This window comes from Portunus trituberculatus, chromosome 4 (genome assembly GCF_017591435.1).
Source record: "Portunus trituberculatus isolate SZX2019 chromosome 4, ASM1759143v1, whole genome shotgun sequence".
Classification (NCBI taxonomy): Eukaryota; Metazoa; Arthropoda; class Malacostraca; order Decapoda; family Portunidae; genus Portunus; species Portunus trituberculatus.
In genome coordinates, this window is record NC_059258.1 from 5,595,444 (window position 1) to 5,617,507 (window position 22,064).

The 22,064-nt window shown below is 40.4% G+C and overlaps 1 protein-coding gene across 2 annotated transcripts; it reads left to right on the forward strand.

The window, feature by feature from the left end:
• Window positions 1–699: 699 nt before the first annotated feature.
• On the forward strand, window positions 700–21,648 carry LOC123511315 (eukaryotic translation initiation factor 2-alpha kinase 3-like). 2 transcript variants are annotated; one of them, XM_045267100.1, is made up of 17 exons: window positions 700–1,210; window positions 1,568–1,700; window positions 2,070–2,226; window positions 3,704–3,881; window positions 5,511–5,688; window positions 5,975–6,109; window positions 7,694–7,853; window positions 8,478–8,657; window positions 9,980–10,127; window positions 11,411–11,573; window positions 11,709–11,905; window positions 12,734–12,856; window positions 13,562–13,702; window positions 15,290–16,169; window positions 16,552–16,737; window positions 17,511–17,678; window positions 18,466–21,648. In XM_045267100.1, the coding sequence occupies exons 1-17, from the start codon at window positions 855–857 to the stop codon at window positions 18,676–18,678; spliced, it is 3,696 nt and encodes a 1,231-aa protein (XP_045123035.1). In that variant the 5' UTR covers window positions 700–854; the 3' UTR covers window positions 18,679–21,648. The 2 variants fall into 2 exon arrangements, with proteins under 2 accessions (XP_045123035.1, XP_045123041.1); XM_045267106.1 differs by having other exon boundaries at window positions 7,697–7,853.
• Window positions 21,649–22,064: the final 416 nt, after the last annotated feature.

Here is a 22,064-nt window from a genome sequence, read left to right on the forward strand (position 1 = left end):
TACTTTCAAGTATGAACTGAAAGACCAGTGAAATTCTTTGAGTAGCTGAGCCAGCCACATGTGAGGTACCGTCGAATCAAATGGCGAGCGACCTTCGTGAAGATTATCGTGTCTCCAGGCAGTACGCACACATGTGCTCCTCCATTACTATTCCAAGGGCAAGACAGTGGCTCAATGTACCACGCGAGTTTCTAATGCTGTTTTTATGGTTCTACGGACAGATTAGCAAGATCTATGCATTTTAAAGGCACTAGTTGAAGCGAAACGAGTTTTATTTATTTGTCCTAGTGACAGATTAACCTTGATTAATTCTTTCATCTGTATGGATCATGATAGAAAAGTTACTGCATTTCAATGTTGTCTCACAATGCATCCTGTCACGCCATACGACGAATGCTCGGTCAGTCAGTCAGCCTCTAGAAGTGTGAGTAATCGCTGACTATTACACGTCAGCCTACTTCACGTCTCTCTGTCCAGCCAATGGGAGGGCTGCCACAGTGACATCACGAGGGACATCCACCAATGGCAGCGCCTGACTGAGGGCCAGCAGGTGGTGAGAGTGATGACGCAACGTTCCGAAGCAAAATTCAGACAATCTTAACCTCAGTATAGTGCAAAATATAAAAATCTAATGAGAAAACACCAATAAAAAAACATAAATCTTAACCATATTCTATAAAATTTTATTTTAAGACAGAAGAATAGATAGAGAAAATAACTTAGCAAAGAATTTTGGAGTTTAACAAAGTAAGACAGTCTATCGGGAATGTTTACGTTGAGTGTGGCAAGTTGTAGCAGCAGGAGTGACTGTGTGTAGCTCACAGGCGACTCTGTAATGACTCACGGGATGCAGGATGAGTCAATGGCGACTATACACCATCAGACTATTGGTGGCAGTGCTGCTGGTGCTGTGTGTGCTGCTGCTGGCACTGGTGGAGGCGCAGAGGAGTGAGGAGGAGGAGTGGTTCCATGGCGAGGACTTGAGAGTGCCCCAGTATTGTGACAGTCCAGGAAACGTGATAGACTCGCCCATAGACGTATACGAGGGGCATGTCTTGAGGCGCCTGCATGAGTACGTGGACGAGGAGGTGTTGTCAGTAGACGTGGAGGAGGAGGAGCAGGAGGAGAACGTGTATGAGGAGCTGTACCATGGCCGCGGATTCTCTCTCCCTCACTGCCCCGACACACCAGCTGAGGAGGCGGCTGAGAGGTAGGACAGGGTACTTTACACGACTGTTTCATTATTTTTACTATTTTATCACCTTTTCCTTCACTGTAAATCTGTTGTCAGTACTTCTAGGCAAAGAGTTGTCCCTCCCTGCACATTTTTAGGCTATTAAATTTCATAACGTTCGATAATTTGCATTTTGAACATGTTAGAGAGAGCGAAGAGTTGTGAGTGGTGGAAGAAAGGCATAGCTATGGTAGGAATAATACTTCAGAATTGCAAAATGTAGCTACAGTTTCATATTTTCATCACCCAGGCTTCTTTTCACATTAGTATTTTCCCAATAGAACTTGTGACTTAAAGGAGATTGAGTCACACATATGGCCTGGACATTTGCAGGCCGGCTGTGGTGGTGAGCACGCTGGATGGCCGCATCACTGCCCTTGACATGGCCAGCGGTGCAGTGCTGTGGTCACACCAGACCGGCGACGGCAGCACCACACAGCCCCTTCTGTCATCATCTATGTCAAAGGTAACGGTGCTGACTGGCTGAATGAATGAATGAGTGATTGGCTGTCTGAATGGTTGGTTGGCTGACTTACTGACTGGTTGTTTGGCTGGCTGATTAACTGACTGATTGATGGCTAACTGATGGGTCGGCTGGCTGGCTGACTGACTGACTAACTGAATGACTGACTGACTAACTACCTGAATAAACAAATAACTTACTGACAAATTTCCTTATTAATTAACTACCTTATTTAAACTTCTTATACCTCAATCAATACATCCCTTTGACCAGTGCATCCATCACCATATCACACTGTATCTTATCTACCCATTTACACCATTCTTACAATTAACCACCATCTATCTATCCCTATCCATCTCACCCCCATAGCTGGAGGTCACATCGCGCGGGGAATGGGTGCGACTCATACCCTCACTGGATGGGGGTATATTTCGCTTCGACGGGGAGGGAGTGGAGCCCCTGCCAGTCACTGCTGATACCCTCCTGCAGTCCTCCTTCAAGTTCAACCCTGACACAATCTTCACAGGTGTGTTAGAGGAGTGTCTTCAGCATGGCAGTGTAGGAATATGAAGAAAGGGAAGTTTTTAAGCATTGATTGAGAGAAGGTGGTGTTTTAGTGCAGGAATGGAAGGAAAGGGAGGTGAGGTGTTTAGTTGAAGGGAAAGGTAATGAAATGTTTAGGAAATATATATAGAAGTGTAGGAATAGGAGAACAGCAGTAAAGATGTTGATGAGAAAAGGTGTTAGTTTGGTGTAGAGATGTAAGGAAAGGAAGGTGGAATGGGGATAGAGGTCTGTGATATATGGGAAAGGAAGTGAAATGTTTAGAAAAATACATATGAATGGTAGAAAAGGGAAGTGTTTAAAAGTTATTAAGGAAAAAGTGTTATTTTAGTAGAAATACAAGAAAAGTAAGGTAAAATAGTGATGGTGGCCTTTGATATGTGGGATAGGAGGTGAAATGTTTAGAAAAATATATGATTGTGGGAATGGGAGAAATGGAAAGTGTCTTAAGAAATTATAGAGGAAAAGGTGATTTTGGGAATAGAAATGTAAGAAAAGGAAGGTGAAATGGTGATAAAGATCTGTAATATATAGGAAAGGAAACAAAATGTAAAAAAAATATATGACCAGGAGTGAAAGAAAGGGGAAGTGTTTAAGAAGTTATTAAGAAAAAAGGTGTTTTGGGAATATAAATGCAAGGAAAGGGAGGTGAAATATAAGGAAAGGGTGAAATGTAAGGAAAGGAAGGTGAAATGGTGATACAGAGGCCATAGGAAATGAAATGACATGTTAGAAAATATACAAATAGTTTCAGAAGAGTTTAGAAAAATAACTAGCGGCAATAAAGATACTACGAGTTATTTGTCATAGGAAAATAGAGTAAAAAGAAGTGAAGTATTTAAAAGGTCTCTGAATAAATATTGAAGTGTCTTGGAAGTGAATGAAGGAAGAGAAGTAAAGTTGTTAGAAAAGTTTAACAGGAAAGGAAAAATGTCTTATTTCTCATGGTTATCTTGTTAAAAGTGTTCTCTGCGATAAACACACAGACAGACATCAAGAGTGGTGATTAGATTAGATTGGTGAGTGTTAGTCTTGTCAACAATGTACCGCTCTGTCACTCAGGAATACTCTCTCTCTCTCTCTATCTCAGGAAGACGCAGATTAATGCTCATAAAAGAGAGTTTATTCTCTCTCTCTCTCTCTCTCTGCTATTTATGTGAGTGAAAGAGATGAGAAAACAATAATAGTAATAATAATAATAATAATAATAATAATAATAATCAATGCCGATAATATGGTAGCAATAATGATTCTCTCTCTCTCTCTCTCTCTCTCTCTCTCTCTCTCTCTCTCTCTCTCTCTCTCATAACTCAAATCTTCACATACAAGGTTATAATATTTACTTTCGATTTATTTATTTATATATAGAAACCTTACACTCTATATCTTTCTGCCTGTGTGTGTGTGTGTGTGTGTGTGTGTGTGTGTTGTGTGTGCAGGAGCCAAGGTGACGGAGGTATGGGGTCTGGCGCTTGAGTCGGGTCGGGTCACCTACGTGTGTCTGGCGTCAGGATGCAAGCGGCAGAACACAGCCAGCCCCACCCCCCCGAGGCTGCTGGTGGTGCGTCGAGTCACCCAGACTGTCCGTGCTGTTGACCCTAAATCTGGAGACGAGAGGTGTGTTTGTGTGTGCGTTTGTTGGTTTTTGTTTTGTATATTTTGTCTTTCTCATTTCTTTTATTTATGTTTTTAAAATTTTCTTTAAATTAATTTAATTTTATTTTTTTTATTTGCTGTACCTTTTTTGTGTTTTGGTGTTTGTTTGTCTCTACAATTTTTTTTTTAACCCTCTCAGTACCATGACGCATTTCCATATTCATTCTGCTTACTATTTGGTGATTTTATACAGCTTCAGAAAATCCTTCGGGGGAGTAAAATAGTGATGACATAGGCCATAAATCTTCTCACATCTCCATAGAACCTAATGTCAATGAAATGGTCTAATTGTACACAAATGTCAAGGTAAGAATGTGTCCCAGTACTGAAGGGGTTAATATTTTCTAATTTTAGTGTTCTTTTCTTTGTGTGTTTGTTTGTGTTTTTTTGGGGAGTATGCTTGTCTCTACATCTTTTTCTTCATGTTTTTTCTTCACTTGGTGTATTTTTCTTGTCTGTGTCACCTCTTTTTCGGTGTTTTTCTCTATAGATTGATGTTTGAGGACCATTACTTAGAAACACATTAAAATGAAGGATACACACAATATAAATACAACCATAGAAACATACGAGTAGAGAGCTCAATGGAACTTCCTGTGTGCTTCTGTATTTCCACCTTCCTGTGACCTAATCTCATTGAAGAGGGAGGAAGTTTCAAGACATCCCATACTTTTGGCTAACTCTCGTGGACCTGCTCGGGGACTGACATCTAAGTGGGCCTTTTTGTTTAACCGTTTATGTAGCACTTGGTCAGATTTACCCCTCTCGGATATAAAAGGAAGAAAAATAAGACATACAACCATAGAAACACATTGAAATCAAGGCTAAATGTAACCATACAGTCATGCAGCCATACATATTCATCCTTTCACTGCGATGGAAAACAAAGAGGTGGTTTGAGAAGGAAAAGAGGAAAAGGAGAGAGGTGATTTGGGAGTAGGAGGAGACTGGATATAAACACCAACAGAAGCAATACATGACATCTTTTTAAACATCAACAGGTAGGAATGGGACGAAATAGCATAGATTTGGCAATTTCTGCACCATTTAGTCACTTCAGTATTGGGGTGCATTTTTACCTTGAGATTTGTGTACAATTAGAACATTTTATTGACATTAAGAGTAGTTTATGGAGGTCAGAAAATTAATGGCCAAAGTCTTCACTATTTTAATCCCCCATATGAGTATCTGAAGCTGTATGAAATCACCAAATAGTAAGCAGAATGATTATGGAAATGCATCATGGTACTGAAGGGGTTAAAGATTGGAGGTCAGAAGATTAATGGCAACAGTCTTCACTATTTTAATCCCCCATATGAGTTTCTGAAGCTGTATGAAATCACCATATAGTAAGCAGAATGAACATCGAAACGTGTCATGGTACTGAAGGGCGTAAGTGAATAAATAAAACAAAAAAGAACCAACAAATATATATAAATCCTTCTAAAATATACAGGAAAGTGATAGACCAAATTGAAACAGTGTGTGATTGGAGGTGGCTGTGGAACAAGTAAAGATGTATAAGAGTGAGTAGTTCTAAAGGAAAGGTGTACCAAATATGCAAAGTTTTAATCCGTTCTTCTTCCTCAGGTGGAATTTTAGCGTGGGCCAGCATGAATTGAACCTGGGTGGAGGGGGAGGCTGTGGGTCAGGGGCGGCCATGGGTGGAGATGGCCCCTCCCCACCCCTGCCTGCCCTGCGCTTTGTGGTTCCTGAGGGCGTCATCATGGGCATGCATCAGGATGGCTCTCTTCTCTGGCAGCAGAAGGTGAGGTGGTGGTGGTGATGGTGGTGGTGAGAGGAAGAAGTTTGATTTAGTGCTTTATTTTATTTTTTATTGATTTATTTTTTTTACTGTTACTGCTACTGCAACTACTACTACTGCTACTACTACTTCTACTTGTGCTACTACCACCACCACTACTAAAAAAAATAATAATAATAATAAATGAAAAAAAAAAAATAAATAAAAAAGTGAGACTCTTTCAAATCTTATAAAACCTACACAGACATCGCTGACCACTAAGCCAACTCTAACACAAGCCTCTTCACAGCTAACATCACCAGTGGTCAGTGCGTGGCGGGTCCTGCAAGGGAAACTGGAGGAGGTGGACCTGTTCAGTACTTCATCCATCCCAGCGCTCTCACCTGACAAGAACACACCAGGCTCAGGAACAGTCAGGGAACCGGTGAGTGAAGGAATGGAGGAAACATTGCTCCCAGAAATGAACCTTCACCCCAGCCATATCTTATTTACCAGGGAAAAAAACAAAAACTTGATAAACTGAGAGGAGCTGAACGGGAAGAAACATTTGCAAGAGGAGGGGGAAGTGAATGATTTAGGAGGAGGAGAGAGGTGATCTGTGAGAAAGAAGAGGAAGAGAAAAGAGGTGGTTTGAGAAGAGGAAAAGAGTAGGAGGAGGATGGTTTAGAAAGAAGAAGAGGAAGAGAAAAGAGGTAGTTTGAGGAGGAAAAGAGGAGGAAGAGGCGAGAGGTAGGTAGTCCGTGAGAAAGAAGAGGAGGAGAAAGATGGTTTAGGAGGATGAAGAGGAAAAAAAAAGAGGTGGTTTGAGAGGAGGAAAAGAGAAGGAGGAGCGTGAGGAGAAGAGAGGTGATTTGGGAGTAGGAGGAAGAGACTGGAGATAAATGGCCATACACAGAAACACTTTGCTCTCTCACCACGACTGTTTTCAAGGCCACAGAGATGATTAGCGAGGTTTTAATAGTGTTTCTCCAGTTAATAATGTAGAAATCTTATCACTCTGCCTCTAGAACAATAAAAACACCTTAAAAAATCTGTGTAAACTTAAATAAAGCCTTTGGAAATAAAAGAGGTGAAACACAGAAGGGTTTGAGAAATGAACCAAAGAATGAGAAGGTGAAAGAAAGGAGGGAAGAAGTGATGAGAGAGAGAGAGAGAGAGAGAGAGTTTGGTGATGCTGGAACTAGTGATTAAATGATTGCCTTGGTCTGTGTTGCATGTGTCGGGGTGTTGGGGGAAGGTTGGTGTATATGGGTGTATTCTCTGTATGTATGTGTGTCAGTGTTGCATTGTGTTGTAAAGATAGGGATTTGAAAAGCGCAAAAAAAGCATCTAGCCTTGTGTGTGTTGTGTGTATGTCTAAGTGGTGTGTTGTGTTGCCAGCCTTGTGTGTGTGTTGCAGAGTGGTGTGTTGTGTTGTGTGTGTGTGTGAGTGGTGTGTTTTGTTGTCAGCTGTGTGTGTGTGTCTGAGAGTGCTGTGTTCTGTTGTCAGCTCTGTGTGTGTCTAAGTGCTGTGTTGTGTGTGTTTATGAGAGTGCTGTGTTGCGTGTTGCCAGCCCTGTGTGTGTGTCTGAGAGCTTAGTTGTGTTGCAGGGTGGTGTGGGAGAAAAACTAATAACTCCATGTGTGTTTCAGAGCATATATTGTGTGTGTTGCTGCCATGTGTGTGCGTCTGAGAGCATTATTGTGTTGCAAGCCTGTGTGTGTGTGTGTGTGTGTCTGAGAACTGTTGTGTTGCAGGGTGGTGGAAGGAGAAAAGCTAATAACCCCATGTATATTTCAGAGTATTTGTTGTGTGTTGCTGCCCAGAGTGTGTGTTTAAGAGAGTGTATTGTGTGTTGCCAGCCCCATGTGTGTCTGAGAAGTATTCTGTGTTGCAGGGTGGTGTGGGAGAGAAGTTTATAACCTCCATGTGTGTTTCAGAGTGTATGTTGTGTGTTGCTGCCCTGAGTGTGTGTTGTGTGTTGCCAGTTCCATGTGTGTCTGAAGGCTGTGTTGTGTTGCAGGGTGGGGTGGTGGTGGTGGTGGTGGTGGTGGTGGTGGCAGTGGTGAGAAGCAGCCAGCACTGTATGTAGGGGTGCACCAACAGCAGCTGTACATACAACAGAGCGCCGGCATGCACCACCAGCTCAACTCTGCCGCTCGACTCTTCACCGCTGACTCTACTGAAGGTGGGACACTAATAAATAAATAAATAAATAAATGAAATTATTAGTTTTTTTTTTTTTTTAATGCAGGAGGGAAACCAGCCAAGGACAACAAAATATTTAAAGAAAAAGGCCCACTTGAATTGCTGGTTCCCTTAAAGAGTAGTAAGAAATTAGCCAAAATCAAGGAACTAGTGTCTTGGAACTAACTGAATAAATGAATAAAGGAATAATTGTTTTGAAAATAACTTAATAAATAAATAAAGACAGATAAATAAACTGAATTAATAGATAGGTAAATGAAAATAGATGAACACACCTGAGTGAACAAAATAGATAGGGAAATAAAGAAAAGATGGATGCAATTGAATAAATAGATAGAAATAGGTAGATGAATAAAGATAGATGAAAATAAATGAATAGATAAATGAAAATAGATAAATAGACAAAAAGAGATGAACACAAGTCAAGAAATCAATAAAAACAAATGAACATGAGTGAAAATAGGACAGAAATAAATAAATAAGAGATGAATAAAGATAAATGAACAAAATAAATAGATAAAATTAAAACAACAACCATAGATAAGAGTTTACACCTCCCCACACACCCTCCCTTTCACCTCCTCACCCCCTCACCTCCCCACAGACTCTCTAGTGACCAAGTACCCCCGAGTGCAGTGGCGGCCGTACCTTGCCTCTGCACCCTCACGCACACCCATTGTCAACCACCACCACCACAACCAGCACCCTCTCCTCCTGAGCTTCGAGGCGGACGAGGAGCCAAACACCGCCATCGCTCTCACACACCATATCGACTATCCGTTTGGTGAGCTGTGTGTGTGTGTGTGTGTTTTCTTATTTTCTTTTTTTCTTTCTTTCTTTTTTTTTTCCTTAGTATTGTGAGGTCCAGTTTCTTTCTATGTGTTTGTGCATGTGTGTGTGTGTGTGTGTTTGCTTATTAATATTAGCTGGGTTTTTTTTTTTTTTTTTTTTTTTTTTTTACTGTTCTGTGTTTGTTTTATTTTGTAACTGTTTGTTTTATATATATATATATATATATATATATATATATATATATATATATATATATATATATATATATGTGTGTGTGTGTATGTATGTGTGTGTGTGTGTTTGTTTGTCGTCTGTGTCTTTTATTTATCTTGTAGCAATTCATTCATGTTTTGGTGTAGAGGAATGCTTGAATATGCATGTCTGTGTGTGTGTGTGTGTGTGTGTGTTTTATTTGTCCATGCACTGTGAAATAACACTTCCATTGTCATTGTTTAGCGGGTCAATGCATGCAACTGGCTTTTCTTCTCCTGCACACCACTCTCGGTCTGGGGCCCCGAGGTAACGTGTGTGTGTCTGTGTGTGTGAGACCTTTAGAAGTGTTTGTCTATAAGTATATTTGTAGGAGTAAGTATTGTGTGTGTGTGTGTGTGTGTGTGTGTGTGTGTGTGAGACCTGTAGAAGTGTTTGTCTATAACTATATAGTAGTAAGTATTGTGTGTGTGTGTGTGTGAGAGGAGTGTTTGTCTATAACTATATTAGTAGGAGTAAGTATTGTGTGTGTGTGTGTGTGTGTGTGAATGTGGTGGCTATATGTATGCATGTTGTTTTTGGTGTTGCTTGTTTGTTGCTGTTGTTGTTGTTGTTGTTGTTGTTGTTCTGTCAAATATTTCATCCATATATCAATCCATGTATGTATTTATCTATCTATCTTTTCATCCCAACCTAACTTAACCCAAACCCAACCCCATCCCCAACCCTAAAACCAACCTAACCTAACGTTAACTTAACCCAATCATCCCAAACAAAACAAAACAAACCCAACCCCACAAAAATGACCTAACTTAACCTTACCTGAACAAAATCTTAACCTAACCCAATCAAAACCTCTCGCCAACCCAGTCCAAACACAATGAACCCTAACCTAACCTTAGCCTAACACAACCCAACCAACCCAACCTGACCTAACTTTAAACCTAACCAAACTCAACCCAAACCAATCCAACCTAACTGGACCTAACCTAACGAAATTTAACCTGGCCAAACCCAACCCAACCCAACCAAAACAAACCTGACCTAACCCAACCCAACCCAATGCAATCCAAACCCACCGTAACATAACCCATTTCTCCCCAGACAATGGGTACTACCTCTACGCAGATGACACCAGCAGCCAGCTTAACCTGAGTCGCCCCTGGAACCGCCCCAGCACAGAGGAGGAGGAGGAAGAGACAATAATGGATGAAGTGACCTCACAGATCATGCATATTTGCTTCCATATTGGGTGAGACACTAAAAGGAAGAGGAAGAACAGGAGGAGGAGGAGGAGAGAAGTGGTTTGTGAGAAAAAAAGAGGAAGAAAATGTGGGAAGAAGAGGAAGGGGAAGTGAATGATTTAGGAGGAAGAAGAGGAGGAGAGAAGTAGCTAATGAGGAAGAAGATGAGGGTAATTTGGGAAGAAGAGGTGAATGATTTAGGAGGAAGAAGAGGAAGAGGAGAGAGGGAAGCAATTTGAAGAGAGGAAAAGAAGAGGAGGAGAAGGAGGACGGGGGGAGAGAGGGAGATGGCTTGAGGGTAGGAAGAAGAGAAGGAGGAGGAGAGAGGCAGCATTGGGGGAGGAAGAAGAGAAAATGGATGTTTTGGGAGAAAGAAGAAGAGGAGGAGAAAATTAATGGTTCAGGAGGAGGAGGAGGAGGAGGAAGAGGCAGATAGTTTAAGAGGAAGGAGAAGAGGAGGTGTGTTTATATGTATTGTACATTAGTTTTGATTTTATTAATTTTTGCATTTGGTTTTCTTAACATCATTTTTTGTCTTTTTCACACATGTAACTCACGAAGGATTTGTTTGTTTATTTATTTGATTTATTTATTGTTTATTGGTTATTGCAAACACCATTTTTTTTGTCCAACACTAATACCTTAGAAACCACCACCACCACCACCACCTAACAAATATACACCTTTATCTCCACACACACTACCACAAAACACCACACCACCACAGACACCACAAACACCAGTACACATCTTTGCCTACACCAGACCACACCACAGAAACACCAATGATGACAAAAAACAAACATAATAATAACACCTTCTCTGAAATACAAGAGATTATGATGCATTAGAAAGGAAAAGCTGAAATATAACTCCACAACACCATCCTGTAATGCACACACACACAAACACACACAGTACATCACCACCACCACCACCATCACCACAACATTGAAATACAAAAGGTTACAGTGCATTGAGAAGGAAAGATTTTAAAACAACACAACAACAATACTTCCTGTAACTTACACACACACACACACACACACACACACACACACACACACACACACACACACACACACACACACACACACACACACACACACACACACACACACACACACACACACAGACACACACACACACACACAACAACAACAACACACACACACACACACACACACACAGATGACACACAACCACCACCATCACCACCAATAACATACACAAGCACACAGACGACACACAACCACCACCACCACCAACACCTCACCTTCTCCTTCCTCAGGCCAGACACATGGTTCAAGCTGGGAGTGGCGGTGGGCTGCTACGCTCTGCTTCACTACCTCCTCCTTCGCTACATGGTTGCCTACATGCGGCGCCAGCTCACCCGCCAGGCACTGCTCCTTGTCACTCATATGTTCAACTTGGTGCTGCAGAATAATCCACAGGTGGGTGTTGAAAGGGTCAGGGTGATGGCTCTCTTAGTTGTAGTTCCAAGTGTGTGTGTGTGTGTGTGTGTGTGTGTGTGTGTGTGTGTGTGTGTGTTGGTTTCTTGGTTTATTTACATTCTCAACACTCTACAGATCTTGGCACTTATGCAAAGAATGGGCATACAGTTCCAAGCCCTGCCACCGCCACCACCACCACCACCACCATCGCCACGAGCACAGGAGAATGAGGAGGAGGGGAAGAAGGCCCTGCTGCCCCCTAACACCTCACACCCCCAGGAGACTGCCCCCACTGTAGAGAGAAATGATTCTTCCACTGAGTACACCTCCAGGTTGGTCTGTTAGGTTAGTGAGTTAATTTATCGGTTAGGTTAGGTTACACTAGGTTTGTGAGTTTGTCTATGGGTTACTTTGTGTTGTAGGTGAGTAAAGAAAAAAAAAAGAAAAAAGTTTAAACCATACTACATTGGCCTGTTTAGAAATGCTTAGCTATCTCACCACAACTGTTTTCCAAGGTCACAGAGATGATAAGCCAGATTCTCAAGACTGTTTCTCTTGTTCATAATATAGAGACCTTGTTAATCTGCCACTAGAACTATGAAAACATCCTTAAAAACCTGTCAGTTGAATTAGAGCCTTATATTGATATAGAAACCCCATTAATCTGCCACTAGAACAATAAAACGTCCTTAGATACGATGACACTTCAACCAGAGCCTTTTTAAAAACAGGTAGTAAGGTTGTCAAGTGTATTTCTCCTGTAAAAAATGCAGAAACTTCATTAATCTATCACTAGAACCATAAAAGCACCCTTAACTCCTTCAGTACTGTAACACATTTATACCTGAGTTTTGGGTATGATTAAACAATTTTATTTACATTAGGAAGGGTCTATGGAGGTCAAAAGATTAATGGCCAGAGTCTTCACTATTCTAAATCCCACATCATTTTCTGAAGCTGTATAAAATCACCAAAATAATAACCAGAATAAAAATGAAAATGCGTCCTGGTACTGAAGAGGTTAAAAGAACTTGTGACACTTCAACCAGACCCTTTTAAAACTAGTAGTATTAAGAGAAGATAGTCAGATAGTTCAGATGATAGTCCACCGATTAACCCACCACCACCACTACTACCACCACCATGTCTTCCTTCTGCAGGTACTTGACAGACTTTGAGTTGGTGCAGCGTTTAGGGCGGGGCGGGTTTGGCGTGGTGTGTCAAGTGAGGAACAAGCTGGATGAAAATGAATATGCTGTGAAGAGGATTAATCTGCCAACTAAGTGAGTGTGTGTTTGTGTGTGTGTGTTGTTGTGGTATCTGTTCATCTATCTGTTTATCTATCAATCTTTGTCTTTCTATCTTCTAGTTATTTTATTCGTGTTTTCCTTTTCTCATCTCTCTCTCTTTCTCTTTTCCCTTGTTATTTGTCTATTTATCCATCTGTCTATCTATTTATTTGTCTGTCTAGCAATCTCTCTCTTCATCTTTCTATATACCTATTTTATTTGCTTTTCCCTTTCTACTTTTTTCTGTTCCATTATTATTGATCTATTTATGCATTTATCTATCTATCAATCTATCTATTTAGTATTTATCAATCTCCTTCTTTCTATCTATTTTATTCATGTTTTTCTTTTCTCCTCTTTCCAATCCCTTCTCATTCCTTTCCATCAATACACCACATTTATTTTGCATCATCTTCTTCCTCCTTCTTTGTTCTATCTCCTATATATAAACCTACATTTGGATAATATGTGCATTCGTTTGTACATACACCACCTCCTTTTTCTTTCTTTCTTTCTTTTTTTTTTTTTTTTTTTTTTTGCAAGAGGGGAACTGACCAAGGACAAAAGAAATAGATAAATAAGTAATTAAATAGATAAAATGAATGACCCACTTGATAGCCAGTTCCTTTAAAGATAATAAGAGTTTGCCTATATTGCCACCACCACACTAACACCGCTCCACCACCTTCACCACCACAGCAAGTCATCGGCCGAGAGGGTGAAGAGAGAGGTGAGGGCGCTGGCCAAGCTGAACCACACTAATATTGTCCGGTACTACAACAGCTGGTTGGAGACACCCCCCACAGGATGGCAGGACCCCCAGGACACCATGCATAGCGAGTGAGTGTCTGTGTGTGTGTGTGTGTGTGTGTGTGTGTGTGTGTGTGTGTGTGTGTGTGTGTGTGTGTGTGTGTGTGTATTTGCCTAGTTGTATTTACTTAGTTGTGGTTTATGGGAGGGGAGTAAATTCATGGTGTCCCGTCTCTATATCTTTTATCAAATGTCTCCTTAAAAGTATGCACAGTTCCTGCCATTACAACCTCCTCATCAAGTTTATGTGTGTGTGTGTGTGTGTGTGTGTGTGTGTGTGTGTGTGTGTGTGTGTGTGTGTGTGTGTGTGTGTGTGTGTGTGTGTGTGTGTGTATTTACCTAGCACTCGACCCATTCTGTCCTGTCTCCCAATCTGTTTTTATCCAAGTTTTCCTTAACCTTTTCAGAACTGGGATGCATTTCTGCCTTGAGTTTTGGTATGATTATGATTTTATTGGCATTACAAAGGGTCTATGGAGGTCAGAAGATGAATGGCCACAGTCTCCACTATTTGAATCCCCACATAAGTTTCTGAAGCTGTATAAAATCACTAAATAGTAAGCAGAATGAATATGGAAGCACATCATGGTACTGAAGAGCTTAAATTCATGTATTGTCTTGGCACACACTGTTTTATCATTAAGTTTGTTCCTCACTGGTATACTTTTATGAGGAAAGTTATATTTCTTAATGTCTTTTCTGCAATCACTCATTTTTCAGTTTTCTTCCATGTTCTCTAGTACTCCTCATGTCAAGTTTCACAAGATCATCTGTGTTCAGCTTTTCTATCCCTTCCAGTATCCTATATTGTGCTGTCAGATTGCCTCTTTCCTTCATTTCCTCCAGTGTAGTGATTCCCAAACTCTTCAATCTCTATAACTATATTCTTTTAGGTTTGTTTGTGTGTGTGTGTGTGTGTGTGTGTGTGTGTGTGTATTTACCTAGTTGTAGTTTTACAGGGCCTGGTCTTTATGCTCGTGTAGTCCCGTCTCCATATCTACACTTATCCAATTTTTCTTTAAAAGTATGCACACTTGTTGCTGACACCACTTCCTCACTCAAACTGTTCCAAGTCTCAACACATCTTTGTGGGAAACTATATTTTTTAACATCTCTCAGACATCTTCCCTTCCTCAGTTTCTTACTATGCGATCTTGTGCTTCTAATGTCATATTCTTCTCTCAGGATTAGTTTCTCATTATCCACTTGATCCATTTCTTTAATCAGAGTGTGTGTGTGTGTTTGTGTGTGTGTTTTAGGGTTGTTTTTTGAGGGATTAGTTTGTTATTTAATGGTGCTGTGGTGTTTCTATGTTGTTTGTTTCTCTCTGCCTCTCTTTGTCATGGAAACTGGAGGAAAAATCACAAACTTTCTCTCCATGTTTCCTCTATTTTCTTTCTATCTCTATGCTGCTTTTTCCTCTCCTCCTTCCTTCCTATATTTAAGAAAAGAGAGAGAGAGAGAGAGAGAGAGAGAGAGAGAGAAAGGGGAGGGGATTGAAAGGAAAGCATGAAAATAAGAATGTGGTATCTTTCCATATCCTAACTTAACCATACTTAACCTAACCTAACCTAACCTAACCACCCCATACCTTAACACCTCTTCTCCCACACACAGGGACGTGGCCTCTATGTCGTCCATGTTCTCGCCAGGCACAGAGGAATCACACAGCGAGGTGCAGGTGGCGATGGCAGACAAACCACCAGGGGACTCTAGCAGCCTGTCTGGTGTCCTAGGGGGGCTGGCTGTCACTGGTGGGCTGGGGGAACTGGGGCAGCTGGCTAACACATGGGGCAGTGATGGGATGAGTGGGTACGAGGAGGAGGATGAGGACAGTGGCAAGGATTCAACACAATCAAGTGGAGAGAGCCAGAGTAATGTGTGGGGTGGTGACAAGGATGACAGTTCCTTCGATGTCGTCTTTGAGCATTCCCAGGGGTCTGTTGGCGTCAGGAAGGAGTGCACGGGTGACTCAAATGGTGACATGAATAACTTGACTGGTGAGGTGAGTGGTGATTCCGACACTTCACAAACCGAACAGAGACACAGCCGTGAGTCGTGGGAGAAACTAGGAGACTGTCACCACCATCTCTCTGTAAGCTCCTCCATTGTGTTTGAAGACCCAGACAGCAAGGAGATGCAAGGAGAACAGGACAATAAGATAGGAAACACAGCAGAGGGACCCAAGAAGAGGCAACGAGTGCGAAGCCAACCAGCAGACACCCACAGGAAAGGAGAGAGACCACGTACGTTAAGTCTCGGCAACACAACAGCAGACAAACTCAAAAATGGGGAGGAGAAAGCAATAATCAAGCCACAGTCTATCCCTCGCACCTTCCTGTATATCCAGATGGAGCTGTGCCAGAAGGAAAGCCTGCGGGATTGGCTGATGCAGAACTCAAAGAGGGACATTAAGGTGGTGGTGGACATGTTCAATGATATCACCAATGCTGTGGAGTATGTTCATGATAACCACCTCATGCATCGCGATCTCAAGGTAAGTCGGTGTTGGTGTTGCTGGTACTGTTGGTGTTGAGGTCTTTTTTTTTTTTTTTTTTTTTTTTGTTCTTGATTGTGTTGAGTGTTTTTTTTGGGGGGTTGGTCATTTGATTTTGTTTTAGTTTTTCATTGTTTTTATTTTTCTTGTTTTTTCTTCTTTTGTTGTGAGTGGCATAGTTTTTTTATTTTTTGTTTTGTTTTGATTTTATTTGTTTCTTTTTTGTGGGTTGATATGGGAGTTTTGTTCTCTCTCTCTTTGCCGTCCAAATTATCTCTATCTCTGTCTCAACCCCCATTCATGAATTATCTTTCTCTCTCTCTCTCTTTATCTCTGTACCTCAATTAATTCTTCTCTCCGTCTCCCTCTCTCTCTGCCATAGCCATCCAACATTTTCTTTTCGCTGGAGGGGAAGGTGAAGGTTGGTGACTTTGGCTTGGTCACCACCATTGCCGAGGAAGAGGAGCAGCAGGCCGCCTACACACCCGCCACACACCTGCAGAGGTTCCCCGCCGAACGCACGCATACTCATCGTGTCGGCACTCGCCTCTACATGAGTCCTGAGCAGGTGTGTGGTGCTGCCCTTACCTAACCTAACCTAACTTAACCTAACTAAACTAAAGTAAAACTAAAACAAGCAAATATGAGTCTTGAGCAGGTGTGTGGTGCTATCCTTACCTAACCTAACCTAACTGAGACTAAAACAAGCTAACATGTACATAAATGAACCAAATGTAACTTAATCTAATCAAAATCTAAATTAATCTAAGCTGAACGAATCTAATTCAACAAAATCTAGCTCTAGCCTGAATTCAACTATTTTGAACCTAAACTGAACTAAATTGAGACAAAATTTATGTGACTCAAGAAAACCAATAATAATAAAATTTAACCTAACCTAACCTAAGAAAGACTAAATTAAACTTGTTTAACTTAACCTAACTTTACACACACACACAAGCCAGAGGACCGGGGTTCGATTCCCCGGCCGTGTGGAGATATTTGGGTGTGTCTCCTTTGACGTGTAGCCCCTGTTCACCTAGCAGTGAGTAGGTACGGGATGTAAATCGAGGAGTTGTGACCTTGTTGTCCCGGTGTGTGGTGTGTGCCTGGTCTCAGGCCTATCCCAAGATTAGAAATAATGAGCTCTGAACTCGTTCCGTAGGGTAACGTCTCGCTGTCTCGTCAGAGACTGCAGCAGATCAAACAGTGAAACACACACACACACACACACACACACACACACACACACACACACACACACACACACACACACACACACACACACACACAACAAACCAAACCACACCTAACCTAACCTCACCTCATGCTGCCCTGTAGGTGAGTGGGCAGGTGTACGACTACAAGGTGGACATCTACTCGCTGGGGCTGGTGTTCTTTGAGATGTTGGTGCCCTTCGGGACGGGCATGGAGCGCCTGGCTGTCATGACACGACTCAGGGAGGAGCTGCTCTTCCCGCCAAAGTTTGAGGACGACTTTCCTGATGAGGTGAGAAAGATGGGAAGGGTTTGTTGGTGTTCAAGACATTTCTCTCTCTCTCTCTCTCTGGTAAAGCTGGGAGTGATTTGCAAGGTGTTCAATTTATTTATTTTCCTCTATATGTATTTTTCAGAATGCCATTATTGTTCTGATTTTCTTTGGGGAGTTCGAGACATTTTCTGGCTTTTTTTTCCTCTTTACGTTTATGGGAATGGCAATTTTTGTTCTACATTTCTATTTGTGTTTCTTTCTATTTTTTACTTTTCTTTAGAACTGCAATTTTATTCTGCATTTTTTTCAGGCAGTTTAAAGTTTTGTTTGTGTTTTTCTTTTTATTTTGTATGACTTCATTTTTATTGGTTGTCTTTACTCTTTACTTTTTGAGACCAGCAATTTTAACCTGGCTTGTCTGTGTCTTGATGTGAGAGTGGTAGTTTTAACTTGGCTTTTCTGTGTCTTGATGTGAGAGTGGCAATTTTAACCTGGCTTTTCTGTCTTGATGTGAGAGAGTGGCAATTTTAACCTGGCTTTTCTATGCCTTGACATATGAGAGCAGAAACCAAATATTATTGTTAGTTACGGCAAATTTTAGCAACTTTCTAAAGCTTAACACATGCCCCACCCTGTTATATCGACCTTCTGAACACATAACACACATCAAAACTAATATATATTGTTACTTGTGGCAAACTATACCAGATTTTTTGAGGGACCAGCATATGTCACAATTAAACCTTATTTTTACACTAATTTTATCAACTTTCTCTAAAACGTCCTGCTCTGCCCCATTCCACAGAGCTCCCTCCTCAAGCTGATGCTGTCTCGGGACCCAGCGTGCCGCCCCACCACCCGCGGCCTGAGAGCTCGCCTTCCACTGCGTCCCCTGCAAGGCCGTGGCGTGGAGGACATCTTGCCTGAGGACCACTTCCGTCTGTCCCGCCAACGCTCCCATTTCACCACCTCCTCCTCCTCCACTGCCTCACTCTCCACCTCCTCCACCACCTCCTGAGTTGTGTGCTGTGGATGTAGTTATCATCTTTTACATTTTTTTATCCTTCATTTTACTTCCTCATCCTCCTGATTGAACATTCCTTCTGTGTATGTATGAGTGTGTGTGTGATTATTAGTATTATGAGTGTGAGTAATGTTAAGGTGGAGAGGGAATGTAATGTAGAGTAATGAGTGATGCTATTCAAGATACAGCTGTGATATTTTGGGGTTCCAGGCATACACATGTACACACACACACACACACACTTAGGTTAATATAACTAGGTAAACAAAACACACATACACACATATGCACTAGGGTTAGACCACATTTCTTCATTAATTTAATTTCTTAGTATTTTTAAGTAACCCATCCGAGACATACATACATACATATACACAGTTTTAGATACAATTAGATAAAGAAACACACACACACACACACACACACACACACACACACACACACACACACACACACACACACACACACAAGGGATGGGCCAGCATTTCTACATAACTTGCCTTCATTACAGTTTTAACTAACCCATCCCTTCAAGATATCTCACACAACACTGCCAGTAACATAACATAGTATAACATTTTGGCTTCATCTAGTTTTGCCCTTCTAAATATCTTCCCTTCAAAATTCTAACCTAACTTAATCGCGAGTAAATTATTTTGTAGGTTTAAATGTTTGGGAGTGAATATTTAAAAATTTAGGAGGGAGTGGCTGGGGTGTTGGTGGGGGTGGGGGAATGGGGAAGTGTTAGTCCATTGGTACCTTTGTTATTGGTGTCACAAGGGGTTCATGGCTGGTCTTGGCAATACTGCAACAATCCTTCCATACTGTTAAGGAGTGTGTTTATGGTTTTATTTATCATTATTTGGGCCGCCATGCATATTGATCAGTAAATTCAGTAATGCTATTCATTTAGCCATGTTTTTTATTTCTTTGTGTTTTTTTTTTCTTATTGTTTGAGCTGTCCTCTGTGTATGTGTGAGTGTGATTGCCAGACTGTTATGAAGATTTATTATTATTATTATTATTGTTATTATTATTATTATTATTATTATTATTATTATTATTGTTATTATTATTATTATTATTTATTTCATTTGATTAATTTAGTCTGTCCAGCATATATAGATAGATTTAGTGTTATTGTCTTGTTTATTTATTTTGTTTTGTTTTGATTTATTTGCTGTATTTTTTTTTAGTAAGGAGTGTTTAGATTTAGCATTTATCATTTTTTGTGTGTTCATTTATTTATTTAGTTTATTTATTTACAATTTTTTAAAGTTTAGTGTCTGATCAATTGGGAAAACACTAACAATAATTAACTAATCCAGAATTACAATTACTATTCATGTATCATTACTTTCCATGTTAGGGAGATTGGCTGAGGCAAAACTAGTATAGTATATGTAAAAGAGAAGGTGCTTACAAGTGCTGCTCCTGAAATGAAACGGGAGAAAAATCAATGAAGTCCCAGAGGTGTCTAATAATCCTCTTAGACAGACACACAGACAGACAGGCTGAGCTGAGGAGTGTACCAGTAAAGGGATGAAAGAGTAACAGTAAAGATGAGAATAAGGAGAAATTGTCATAGGAAATACAAATTGGGAGATTATAAAGCATTTAGTTTGAAATATAATAAAAAAATTTACTACATATTTAAAGGTGAGGGAATGAAAGTACTTGTTAACTCTTGCACTTGTGAGGTGAACAGAATAGGAGAGTTTGGTAAGAAAGTGTGTAGTTAAAAAGATTTACTACATATTTAAATGACAGAATATAGGTGAAAATAAATAGAAAGTGTTGTGAAGGTACCGGTTAACTCTTGCACTAGTGAGGTGGACAGAATAGGAGAGTTTGGCAGTGTTAGTTAGAAAGAGTGTAGTTAAAAAGAATTACTACATATTTAAATGACAGAATATGGGTGAAAATAAATAGAAAGTGTTGTGAAGGTACTGGTTAACTCTTGCACTAGTGAGGTGGAGAGAGTAGGAGAGGATTCTTAACAGTGTTGCAGTATTACTTCAAAAGATGATACTTAGAAAGGTATTTAACGTATATTTAAAGAACAGAATAGGGATGAGAATAAGTAGAAAGTCTTATTATCAGAGGAAATATGAGAGAAGTTAAGATGTGTTAGATTAAATGTTAATACTCAAAAGATTTACTATATATTTAAGGGACATAATTGAGATGAAAATAAGTATTATCAGAGGGAATATGAAAAAAAGTTTGACATTGTTAGGTTGAAAGAAGCATTAATACTTAAAACAGAAAATCTACAAGTATAAATGAGAAACCTTGTAATAGGAAGATATTCTATAAAACTTACCTGTATTAGCTTAAAAGATCATAAAGGATTGTTACACACATACTTAAACACAACATCAGACCTCTACGTGCTCTACACAGGCAAGACAGGTACAAGCAACATTAGATCAGGTCCCAGTGAGTGTGTTTGTGCTTGTTCTGGTAACACTGCACACTAGACACACCTCGTTTGCTGCTATACTCTGAAGGTTAACTATAAACATGTGGAACCAAACAGCTGTGTGTGTTGTGATTTGTTGTGAGCTACAAAATAATATTATATGACATTTAATTGACTTACAGAGAGAGAGAAAATAAGTCTAGTCTCGTTCTCTTACTAGGCTTCCCAGAAAAAGCCTAAATTATTGAACAGGTGATGGTATGTGCCTATGATAGCTTATGGTTGCTCTTCATTATCCAATTTGCCAGTGCTGGTTGAATTGTAATCATTGCCATTTCTCATGCTGAGCTTATTATTATCATGTCATGCATTAACTATTTCTTTTCATTTACTTCCTGCATCATTGTGAGTGCAGGAAACAATCATGATGTGTTTTGGTTGCAAGATTCCATGTGTATATATAAGAGTGACTGAGTGAGCAATCATGTTTCATTGTTGTGTAAATAGACCATATCTGTAAATAAAAAAAGATAAATGTACCAAATGGTGTTTAGTGTGTGTGTGTGTGTGTGTGTGTGTGTGTGTGTGTGTGTTAGGTTAGCATATATACTACAGTGATATTAGCAGTGTTTCTTAGCAGTTTATGCTTGGTTGAACAGTAAAGTGACTTGAAGTACACTCTATGTTCGTGTTCATGTTAGTAAGGGCAACATATTACATCTCTATCTTACCAATTGACACACAGACAGTAGTTTGGGAGATGGACAGAGTAGGTGGTGAAACAGTGAATATATCGGTTAACTCCTGCATCAGTGGTGAAAGGGGTGAGGGAGTGAAGGTTAACAACTCTTGTTTTAATTAGGGAGGTGAGAATTGGCAGTGAAAAGGCGAGGGTGAGCTTTATTCCCTCACCACACTGTTTTTCAACCTCAGAGATGTGTTTATACCTTTCAAT